General features: G+C 45.1%; 1 gene segment (V, D, J or C); it reads right to left on the reverse strand.

Moving 5' to 3' along the window:
- Positions 1–741: 741 nt before the first annotated feature.
- LOC125345366 lies at positions 742–11,531 on the reverse strand. The segment is given in 5 exon segments: positions 742–771; positions 5,221–5,350; positions 10,939–10,942; positions 11,166–11,342; positions 11,446–11,531. Coding segments are annotated over 5 exon segments (387 nt in total).
- Between the last annotated feature and the right edge of the window lie 792 nt (positions 11,532–12,323).

Below are 12,323 nucleotides of genomic sequence, written 5' to 3' on the forward strand. Positions count from 1 at the left end.
ATTCTGTATTGGCCACTTGTGGTACACCCTCTAACTGTAGCTTTTTGGGAGCTTGAGGCAGGCATGTTGGAATCTTGAGACCTGTTTAGGGTGCAGAGAGGGTGAACAAGTCCTCCCACTGTTTCTTTGTGGCTTTGTGAGAATTCTGTTCAACATTTCTGAATATGCAGAAACACTGAAGTACAAGAAGAATGTTAGGTCCTTTGAACACATAAGCGATTGTAAAACAATGGCACATGCTATTCCATGCGTGCAGACTCTCACGTGCTCTAACATTCATCCCGAATTCTAGGCGTGCACACACCAAGGTGAAGGCCGACAGTTCCCTGATGTAGTTCCAGGGTAATGGTGATCATCTGGTGAGGTTGTAGAGCCTCCTGCTTGGGGTGAGATCAGGTGTGGCTTGGCTGTCCTTTCCTTCATTCTGACAATAGACCAAGCAGGCCAGTGTTCAGCAGATGCACAGCAGTGAGTCTCTGGTGTATCATTTATCACAGTCTAGCTGTCTTGATCACTTTTCTCCATTCATGTGTGTTGGGTATCTCTAGCAATATCACATGTATGGTGTATTTGTGACAGCCTCTCTGATCCACCACAGGTAACATGAAGTGCCTGTAGGTGAGTGGTGATTTGGTAAGTGTAGACAGGTAGGAATGCTCTCCCACTCCCAGCACAGCCAAGCAGTGAACCCATTGCTTCCTGACCTGCTTCCTGTCGTGCTCTGTAACCCTTCCTCGACTTTTACCTCCTTCTGTCCTCCCTCCAGACAGCCTGTGAGCGTCCTGTGGCATTTAATTGGTTTTCATTCCTCAGAATGTGTACAAATGCAACATTCAGTGTGATTATTTAATCGTCGATCTGAAAGCATTCATCCCTGAAGACAACCGGGACAAAGTTACGAAAAGAAAAGTAGTTTATTGCCAGCAGAAGCCACTTTCCTGGGTCCATTCCCTTGGAGGTATCTTATTTAATTTTTAACCCCTTCCCTGCTTCAGTCGGGAGCCAAGCTAGCAGCTAAATTCTTCTTGACCTCTGGCTGTGTTTTCAAGGACATGCAAGGACATGGCTTAATGGAAAATCGGAAATGCTTTACTGTGTCTGCCATGAGTCCATTCTTATGTTAACCAACCTCATCCTGTCTTTGCTACCATCAGATATTGCTCTGGCGTCCATTCTTATGTTAACCAACCTCATCCTGTCTTAGCTATCATCGGGTTTTGCTAACACCAAGCCTTTTAGTGTTCTGGAATTTTAAGCCTATGCTGTTTCCTGGTTTTCAAACTGCATATAAGCTCTAAGGTTAAGAATAAACATGGCTGCAGTCTTGAGTTTCAACCTTACGGCTGCAGACCTCCCGTACCCCATCTTTGTCTCTTGTCTTTTTTCTCTTGCCTTATTTTTCCTTTTCCTTAATCCTCGCCGCCCCTCAGTCAGGATTCCCGTTTCATTGCCAGCTGGCTCGGCAGGTGCTTCTATGACAAAACACCTCACCAGGTGACTTTCCATTTATGGAAAATTGTTTCCACTGTCTGAGAAATCCATACACAGGCAGTAGCACAGAACTTCTTCCTGCTTTGGCTGGCTTTGAACCTATGCAGCAGTCTTTCTCCAAGCCCCCCTCCCCTTCCTCTTTGTACTTGATACCAGTGTTCTGTCTTCTGCTCCCTCTCACAATCCAGTACTCCACATATGAGTCTATTAGGCACCATGTTTCTTCTCTCAGCTGGGTTAGTTTCTTAACATGTGAGGACAAGTCCATCCACCTTGCTGTAAATGACATTTTTATGTTGGAACAGATTTCCATGTGACTGTAAATGGCAGACTGCATCCCCTCTTGTGGCTGAACTGTGTTCCAGTGTGAGTAGAAATAGCTGTGCTGTGTCTATTTTCATGGCTGACCAGCCTCCCACTGTGAGTGTGCTCCTTGATTTTCTCATCCATTTCCTGGGGTAGGAACTCATCACTGAAGCCATCGTCTTCTCTTCTGAAGTTGTTGTCACAGGAGACGGGGAGTGCAGGTGTCTCTGGGATGCAGGCATGTCACTTGTTTGAAGGATGTGCTCCATGTGGAGATTGGTGGCTGAAAATGGTTCTACCTCTGATATTATGCTCCAGTCATGTAGTTTTCTTAAGTATTTTTTAAAATTGTTATTATAAAGTTTATGTGTAGAGGGTTTAGAGTTACACAGGTCAGATGGTGAGTACATTTCTTGTTGGACAATGTCACCCCTTGCATAGTTCTCTCCCGGTTTTCCTGTCTGTTCCCACCCACAAGGTGTATAGTTCATTTTCAACATCGAGTGAAGTGAGTACCACTGCTGTCTTTCTTCACCCTTTGACCCTCCATTTCTGTGTCTCCCACCATTAGCCACCCCCTAACAATCAAACAAATAAGTGAGAAATGGAAACAAAAACAACAATGATGTCAAATCCTCTTATTCCCATTTTCTGGATTTCATTTTGATAAACACTATTTTATACAATCAGAGGCACATATTCATTGTGCCTCTGTGTTCTTTCCCTATGAATACTCTCCTCTGGTCTCACTGAATGGGAATGTAGTGTTTGCAGATTATTTATTGTAATGCCTACAGAACACATCTGCTTGTCAGCACAGGGCCTGTCCTCCATGACTGATCCCACAGCAGCCTCAGGAGAAGCCTCAGAAATTCAGAAGACTGACATGATGTCTTTTCCCCACCTGCGTGGTGGTGTCCAAGTCTCAGAACTGCAGAAAACATCATCTCTCCACCAACAAAATCGTGTTCAAATCTCAGAACCCCAGAAGATACCATCTCTCTACCAACACCGAGGAGTCCATGTGAGGTGGAGCTCTGTGAATTAGCTTCATATAGACAATGGTCTCACAGAACTGTGCACATTGGAACACGGTGCTGTAGAAAGTGGGAGGACAAAGGGTGAACAAATGCAGCAGTGTTACTCACTAGACGCTATGTTGACAATGACATGTACAACTTATAGGGAAGAATAGGGTGGAGAGAACTTTAGAGAGTTAGGAAAGGGTTGACATTGTCCTAAAAGATTTGTATTCTTATCTAGCTTATGCAACTGCAATCTGTCTGTACATTGCATTTATAATAATAAAACTTGTAAAATGCTACAAATTTAAACATATATATGTAATTAAACATTAATGTTTATTCAATATAGGTCGGCAAATGTTTCATTCTGAAGAAATTTTGAAAAATGTTTTCAGGAAACCAAAGTTACCCCAAATATCAGAAGTAGTCACACTTGTCCTGAGATTATCCTCCTCTGTCTCCATTACCCATGGTACACAGTGTGGGGCCCTTACCTGCAGTCTGTGGTCTAAAGACACCCTACTGGCATCCCTGCAGGTGTCAGTGCAGTCTCACACAGGTTTATTGTATGTTTCCCAAGTTATTTGTCTGCAAATATATTTATTTATTCATTATTGTGCCTTCCCATGAATAGGTACTTTATAATATTCAATAGACATATGCACCATTGAATGTTTAGTAGAGTAAGTAGATTTATGTTCTCAACCATTGATGATTTCCTTTTGGTAAAAATCCTCACATTCCCTTACCATGACTAACACAGAAGTGTCATCTACACCACCACTCTGTGCTATGGGAACCACAGCCTCCCAAGCAGGAGTTTTTCTCCTTCAGATGAGGTCACATCTGTCTCTGCATGGAGACAGGATGGATGTTTCCTAGTGACAAGAATGATTTGTCTCGTTATCCACAAGACATTGTCCATGAGGACACCTCAAAACCTGGAAGTTGGCTTCCTAAATTCTACATAGTTTACATGTTAGTTCTTGTTCAGTAAGTGAAACTTGCTCTTTTCTGATCATGATGTCATGAGAGAAATGCACAGGACTTGTTTGGGAGCGGGTGAGGGGAAGTCAGTGACATGGAGGAGGACGGTCAGGTCACTTTGATGGCCACCTGGGCCCAGCCCCTATGCACCACGACTCGCGGGCACAGTGACTGTCCTCATCTCATGATGGAGCCCAAGGACCTGGCCACCATCCCCAGAGGTTCCATCCACAGCACTCCCACAGCCGTCACTGATGGAGGAAACTCCAGGACAGACGGGGCACAGCAAGGGCAGTCTACACACACAGGGTATGTGTCCTGTTCAGTCACACCCCAGACTCCTAGTGTCCCCTCTAAATCCCCCTGGAGGACAGCAAGAGGTCCTGCTCAGTGGAGACTGAGAATCCCCAACAGCTTTTTCCAGGGCCCCATAGGCTGAGCTCTACGTGTGTGGTTGATCCTTGTGCTTTATATCTTGAGGGTTCCAAATTACATTTGTTTGTTGGACAAAAAAAAAATACGGTTGTGATAACAAGGATCACTGAATAAGAAAATGAAATATTGGCAATAATTGTCTTGGGTAAATTCTGAATCCCTGTGTATTGCTTAATGGACATAGGAAGAGGGAAAGATTTGAGTTAGGTTTCATGGGTCAGTGAGCTGTTCTCTCTCTTTCTCTTTCCTCCTCTGTTTTTGTCTTGGTAATGTTTTGAAGTCAGGCCCTCCTTCATTAGGTACACAACTGCCACTTTAGCCATTGTACAAAGTTGTCTGATTTCATTTATTCTTTCTGGTATTGTGTTGTGTTTTTGCCTGAGCTCAGTTCCAGAGAGGGAGTCTACACTTGTCTCCTATGCAGCTGGAATCACAGGAAACAGCCACCACATCCAACTTCCTGATTGAGATAGGGTCTCATTAGGGTTTTACCCCATCTGGCCTTCACAAACAATCATTTTGCTCTCTTCCTCTCCAGTAGTTAGGATTACAGGCATGAGTCACCATGGCAGGCCTTTCGCTCTGGTTCACAGAGTGAATTCCAAAGTCTGTGAATCCTGGAATCTTTGCTCTGAGTCTCGTGAATCACCAGGGTCCTCAGATTCTTGTTAGGATCCAATACTGGTTACAACGGCAGTGCCAATTTTGCTTCCAAAGTGATCTCTGTTTCATTTTTAAAAGTCATAGCAAAAGATTAGAGACATCACGGAGGAGTGCAGGTCATAAACTCAGGGAGGAATCCTGTCAAAGCTGCTGGGCACAGAGGCAGCTCAGACACCAGGAGACCAGCCCTGGGCTCCTGTCTGCAGCTGCTCCCCAGGCTGACCCGGCTGCAAGCTGTGCCGCGCGCCCCCTGCTGGTCCTGAGCGGCCCTGCAGGGAGGTTCGTGTCTGGGCCCACACTGGATTTCCTGCACTGTGTCTCTAGCACAGTAATAGAGGGCCGTGTCCTCCTCTCTCAGGCTGTTCATCTGCAGGTAAAGTGTGTTCTTGCTGTTGTCTCTGGAGGTGGTGAAGCGGCCCTTCACGGAGTCTGCGTAGTATATGCTACTACCATAGATGGATGCAATCCATTCCAGCCCTTTCCCTGGAGCCTGGCGAACCCAGCTCATCCAGTAACCACTGATGCTGATTCCGGAGGCTGCACAGGAGAGTCTCAGGGACCCCCCAGGCTGCACCAAGCCTCCCCCAGACTCCACCAGCTTACACTGGACACCTGCAAACACAAGGAATCCTGGTCAGAAAACTTCACACTTATCCACTATTCCTCTCATTCCTGTCCATTTGCACACTTGGTATCTGTGGTTCCTCACAAATTACCTTTTAAAAGAGCAGCAAGGAAAAGCCAGCACAGCCCCAGCTCCATGGTGAGTGGTCTGTGTCAATCACTGGGTGGAATCCAGCTCACTGGGCTTCAGGTCAGGGATGGTCTGGTTTTCATGAGCAGTGGGGCGTCCCATTTGCATATCCTCAGGTATAAGGCAAACTTGGGGCAGAAGTCTCAGAGACTGAGCTCCCAGAGCAGATGTGACTGTGCTGGCAGAGTTTGGTGACAATGGCCACCTGAGAGAAAACATTCTGTATTGGCCACTTGTGGTACACCCTCTAACTGTAGCTTTTTGGGAGCTTGAGGCAGGCTTGTTGGAATTTTGAGACCTGTTTAGGGTGCAGAGAGGGTGAACAAGTCCTCCCACTGTGTCTTTGTGGCTTTGTGAGAATTCTGTTCAACATTTCTGAATATACAGAAACGCTGAAGTACAAGAAGAATGTTAGGTCCTTTGAGCACATAAGCAATTGTAAAACAATGACACATGCTTTCCCATGCTTGCAGACTCTCACGTGCTCTAACATTCATCCCGATTTCTAGGCGTGCACACCCCAAGGTGAAGGCCGACAGTTCCCTGATGTAGTTCCAGGATAATGGTGATCATCTGGTGAGGTTGTAGAGCCTCCTGCTTGGGGTGAGATCAGGTGTGGCTTGGCTGCCCTTTCCTTCATTCTGACAATAGACCAAGCAGGCCAGTGTTCAGCAGATGCACGACAGTGAGTCTCTGGTGTATCATTTATCACAGTCTAGCTGTCTTGATTGCTTTTCTCCATTCATGAGTGTTGGGTATCTCTAGCAATATCACATGTATGGTGTATTTGTGACAGCCTCTCTGAGCCACCACAGGTAACATGAAGTCCTGTAGGTGAGTGGTGATTTGGTAAGTGTAGACAGGTAGGAATGCTCTCCCACTCCCAGCACAGCTAAGCAGTGAACCCATTGCTTCCTGGCCTGTTTCCTGTCGTGCTCTATAACCCTTCCTCGACTTTTATTGCCTTCTGTCCTCCCTCCAAACAGCCCGTGAGCTTCCTGTGGCATTTAATTGGTTTTCATTTCTCAGAATGTGCACAAATATTACATTCAGTGTGAATGTTTAATCTTTGGTATGAAAGCACCCATCCCAGAAGACAACCGGGACAAAGTCACGAACAAGAAGAGGAGTTTATTGCCAGCAGAGGATGACAAGGCCACCTTCCTGACGAGAGGGAGAAATGGTGCCTGCCCCTACACAGGGGGCTTCCTTATTCCATAGGGGCTTGAGGGGGGTTGGGCATTTGGGAGGAGGTGTAGCTCTGCATGTGCAGGTCACTGAAAGTAGCCCATTGCACGATGGAGTTGAGGTCTGAGCTGAGAGCTGAAAAGGAGACCTATCCCCAAGAAACTGGAGAATTCGGTGGGAGCCTGGGAGAGTTCTCTTTCCTTTGGATGGGGCAGGATGGAGGCCATGTCTGGGTGGAGATGTTCTGCTGATGCATCTGGGGGCTAGAGATGCATGCTACCAACATGGTTGTCTTGGTTCTGAAACTTTATTTAAAATGCTTCTTTGTTTGTGCATGAATCAGGCATTTGTGGATTTATACTGACTCATTTTCCAGTGGATGAAAATATTTCAAATTACTTTTTCATTTTGCTTTTTTTTTAAAGTGGGGTTCAAAATCAGGGCTTCCATTGATAGGCAGGCACTCTACCAATATGATCCTCATCTAGCTTTTCTTTCCCAACACTGCTTTCTCTGAAATGAGTCCTTTTTTTGTTGTAGGTGTTATTGCTTGCTCTCATGACTAGATTATGATCCTCATATGTTATGGTTGCTCAAATAACTGGGATCACAGACCTGAACCAAGTCCAGTGTCTACCATTGAGAGGGAGTCTCTCAGATATTTTTTCCTAAGCAGGGTTTGATGTCTGGTCATGTTAATCTTAGCCCCCTTCTTGGCTGGGTGACAGGTGCATGAGAGTGAATACATTGGATGAGAAGCATTTGTATGAATTTTTCCCCCATCTGTCCTGGAGTCACCCACCATCCTCCCAACTTCAGGCTCTCAAGTAGCTGTGATTAGAGCTGTGAGCCACTGTGTCCATTGTTTAAAAACTCTTTTCAAAGAATTGAAAGTGTTCTATATTAGTTATTATTCCAAAGTAAGCTGATAGGTTGTAGATATAGATACATAAAAAAAGCTTTTGTTGTTGTTGGTCATGGGCTTGAACTCAGGGACTGGCTGCTGTCCCTCTGCTCTTTTGTTTAACTTTGAGCTACAGCAGCACTTCAAAACTTGTTTGTGTATGTGGTGCTGAGGAATTGGACCCAGAGCTTCATACCTACTAGGCAAGCACTCTACCATCAAGCCACATTCCCTGCCCCACTTTCAGCTCTTGATTAGGTCCTGGAGCTATGATTCTCACTGGGACTTCTCTTCCCAGGCTGGCTTTAAGCCACGATTCTCAGATCTCAGTCTCCTGAATAGCTAGATTAACCGGGATGAGCCACTGGCTGCTGTCCAAAGATTTTATTCTGAAATGTTGCAAATCTAATAATAACACAATTCTAGTAAGCCCAGATTAAGTCAAAACATTCATTTTAGCCCCACAGAGTGTAATTGACTAGAGAACCAGAAACTACAGACTGTAGAGCATCCCTGTCTTCCCGGGAAGTCTATACACTTGTTAAGATAAATGAGTTAAGGGCTGGGGATAAGGCCTAGTGGCAAGAGTGCCTGCCTCATATACATGAGGCCCTGGGTTCGATTCCCCAGCACCACATATACAGAAAATGGCTAGAAGTGGTGCTGTGGCTCAAGTGGTAGAGTGCTAGCCTTGAGCAAAAAGAAGCCAGGGACAGTGCTCAGGCCCTGAGTCCAAGCCCCAGGACTGGCAAAAAAAAAAAAAAAAGTTAAATGAGTTAAAGTTCCTAGAGATTATATGACTGAGAAAAAAAGGAAACTGGGTTTTCTTTGTGGAAATCGAAGGCCAAACTGGCCGAAGCATTGGTTCATGTGTATTTCTGGGTCCACTTACTTGGGGGTGTCATATTTAATTTTTAACCCCTTTCCTGCTTCTAGGACAAAACACCTCACCAGTTGACTTTCCAATTATGGAAAATTGTTTCAGGAGTCTGAGAAATAAATACATAGGCAGTGGCACAGAACTTCTTCCTGCTTTGGCTGGCTTTGATCCTATACTGCAGTCTTTCTCCAAGCCCCCCTCCCTTTCCTCCTTTGTACTTGATACCAGTGTTCTGTCTTCTGCTGCCTCTCACAATCCAGTACTCCACATATGAGTATATTAGGCATCATGTTTCTTCTTTCAACTGGGTTAGTTTCTTAACATGTAGGACAAGTCCATCCACGTTGCTGTAAATGACATTTTTATGTTGGAACGGCTTTCCATGTGACTGTAAATGGCAGACTGCATCCCCTCTTGTGGCTGAACTGTGTTCCAGTGTGAGTACAAATAGCTGTACTGTGTCTATTTTCATGGCTGACCAGCCTCCCACTGTGAGTGTGCTCCTTGATTTTCTCATCCATTTCCTGGGGTAGGAACTCATCACTGAGGCCATCGTCTTCTCTTCTGCAGTTGCTGTCACAGGAGACGGGGAGTGCAGGTGTCTCTGGGATGCAGGCATGTCACTTACTTGGAGTGTGTGCTCGTTGTGGAGATGGATGGGTAAAAATGGTTCTAGTTCTGATATTATGCTCCAGTCATGTAGTTTTCTTAAATATTTTTTAAAATTGTTATTATAAAGTTCATGTGTAGAGGCTTTAGAGTTACACAAGTCAGGTGGTGAGTACATTTCTTGTTGGACAATGTCACCCCTTGCATAGTTCTCTCCCGGTTTTCCTCTCTGTTATCACGCACAAGGTGTATAGTTCATTTTCAACATTGAGTCAAGTGAGTACCACTGCTGTCTTTGTTCACCCTTTGACCCTCCATTTCTTTGTCCCTCAATACATCACCCCAAAGCAGGCTGACAAACAAATGAGAAAAGGTATCAAAATCAACAATGAAGTCAAAACCTCTTATCCTCATTTTCTGGACTTCATTTTGATAAACACTATTTTATACAATCAGAGGTACATATTCATTGTGCCTCTGTGTTCTTTTCCTATGAATACCCTCCTCTGGTCTCACTGCATAGGAATGCAGTGTTTGCAGATCATTTATTGTAATGGCTGCAGAACACATCTCCTTGTCAGCACAGGGCCCGTCCTCCATGACTGATCCCACAGCAGCCTCAGGACAAGCCTCAGAAATTCAGAAGGCTGAAAGGATGTCTTTTCCCCACCAGCATGGTGGTGTCCAAGTATCAGAACTCCAGGAGATACCATCTCTCCACCAACACCGAGGAGTCCATGTGAGGTGGTGCTCTGTGAGTTAGCTTCGTATAGACAATGGTCTCACAGAACTGTGCACATTGAAACATGGTGCTGCACAAAAGTAGAAGGACAAAGGGTGAGCAAATGTGGCAGTGTTGCTTACTAGACACTATGTTGACAATGACATGTACAATTTATGGGGGGGAATGGGAGGGAGAAAACTGGAGAAATGTATTGTTATCTAACTCATGCAACTATAAACTGTAGATTACACTTATAATAATGAAACTGGTAAAATGCTACAAATTTAAATACATATAAGATTAAATACTATTTTTTGATTAATATAGGTGGAAAAATGTTCCATTCTGAAGAAATTTTGATAAATGTTTTCAGAAAATCAATGTTAGCCCATATATCAGAAGTAGTCACACTCGTCCTGAGATTATCCTCCCCTATCTCCATTACCCATGATGCACAGTGTGGGGCCATTACCTGGACTCCGTGGTCTAACATACCTTACCTGTCTGCCCTCAGACATTAGTGGAGCCTCACACAAGGTAATTGTATGTGTCCTAATCTATTTGTTTACTAATTAATTAATTTAGTTATTCAATATAATCCATACATGTGAACAAGGTACTTTATAATAAAAAGTCATATGCAAGGCTAATATTTAATTGGGTAAGTAGCTTTATGTTCTAAATTATTAATGATTTCTTTTTGGTATAAATTGTCCCATTCCTATCTTCTTTTTTTACCATGATTACCACAAAAGTGTCATCTATATCACCACCCTGTGCTCTGGGAACCACAACCTTTTAAGCCAGGGTTTTCTCCTTCTAATGAGGTCACATCGGTCTCTGCATGGACACTGGATGGATGGCTCCTAATGGGGTGAGTGATTGGTCTTGTTACTCACAAAATTTGTACATGGCAAAATCTCAAAACTTGGAAGTTGTCTTCCTGAAATCTGTATACTTTACTACTGTGACTGACCTTGAATTCAGTGTGATGCACGCCCACTGCTGGTCCTGAGCGGCCCTGCAGGGAGGTTCGTGTCTGGGCCCACACTGGATTTCCTGCACTGTGTCTGTGGCACAGTAATAGAGGGCCGTGTCCTCCTCTCTCAGGCTGTTCATCTGCAGGTAAACTGTGTTCTTGCTGTTGTCTCTGGAGATGGTGAAGCGGCCCTTCACGGAGTCTGTGTAGTATATGGTACTACTACTACTACTGATGTATGAGAGCCACTCAGGCCTCTTCCCTGGAGGCTGGCGGATCCAGCTCATGCCAGAGCTACTGAAGGTGAATCCGGAGGCTGCACAGGAGAGTCTTAGGGACCCTCCAGGCTGCACCAAGCCTCCCCCAGACTCTACCAACTGCACCTCACACTGGACACCTGCAAACACAAGGAATCCTGGTCAGAAAATTTCCACATATCCACTGTTCCTCTCATTCCTGTCCATTTGCACACTTGCTATCTGTGGTTCCTCACAAATTACCATTTAAAAGAGCAGCAAGGAAAACCCAGCACAGCCCCAGCTCCATGGTGAGTGGTCTGTGTCAATCACTGGGTGGAATCCAGCTCACTGGGCTTCAGGTCAGGGATGGTCTGGTTTTCATGAGCAGTGGGGTGTCCCATTTGCATATCCTCAGGTATAAAGCAAACTAGGGGCTGAAGTCTCAGAGACTGAGCTCCCAGAGCAGATGTGACTGTGCTGGCAGAGTTTGGTGACAGTGGCCACCTGCGAGAAAGCATTCTGTATTGGCCACTTGTGGTACACCCTGTAATTGTAGACTTTTGGGAGCCTGAGGCAGGCGTGCACACCCCAAGGTGAAGGCCGACAGTTCCCCGATGTAGTTCCAGGATAATGGTGATCATCTGGTGAGGTTGTAGAGCCTCCTGCTTGTCGTGAGATCAGTTGTGGCTTGGCTGCCCTTTCCTTCATTCTGACAATAGACCAAGCAGGCCAGTGTTCAGCAGATGCACGACAGTGAGTCTCTGGTGTATCATTTATCACAGTCTAGCTGTCTTGATTGCTTTTCTCCATTCATGTGTGCTGGGTATCTCTAGCAATATCACATGTATGGTGTATTTCTGACAGCCTCACTGAGCCACCACAGGTAACATAAAGTGCCTGTAGGTGAGTGGTGATTTGGTAAGTGTTGACATGTAGGAATGCTCTCCAACTCCCAGAATAGCCACGCAGTGAACCCATTGCATCCTCACCTGCTTCCTGGCATACTCTGTAACCCTTCCTCGACTTTTACCTCCTTCTGTCCTCCCTCCAGACAGCCTGTGAGCTTTATGTGGCATTCAATTGATTTTCATTTCTCAAAATGTGTACAAATGCAACATTCAGTGTGAGTGTTTAATCTT

Source organism: Perognathus longimembris, unplaced genomic scaffold (genome assembly GCF_023159225.1).
Source record: "Perognathus longimembris pacificus isolate PPM17 unplaced genomic scaffold, ASM2315922v1 HiC_scaffold_5537, whole genome shotgun sequence".
Taxonomy (NCBI): Eukaryota; Metazoa; Chordata; class Mammalia; order Rodentia; family Heteromyidae; genus Perognathus; species Perognathus longimembris.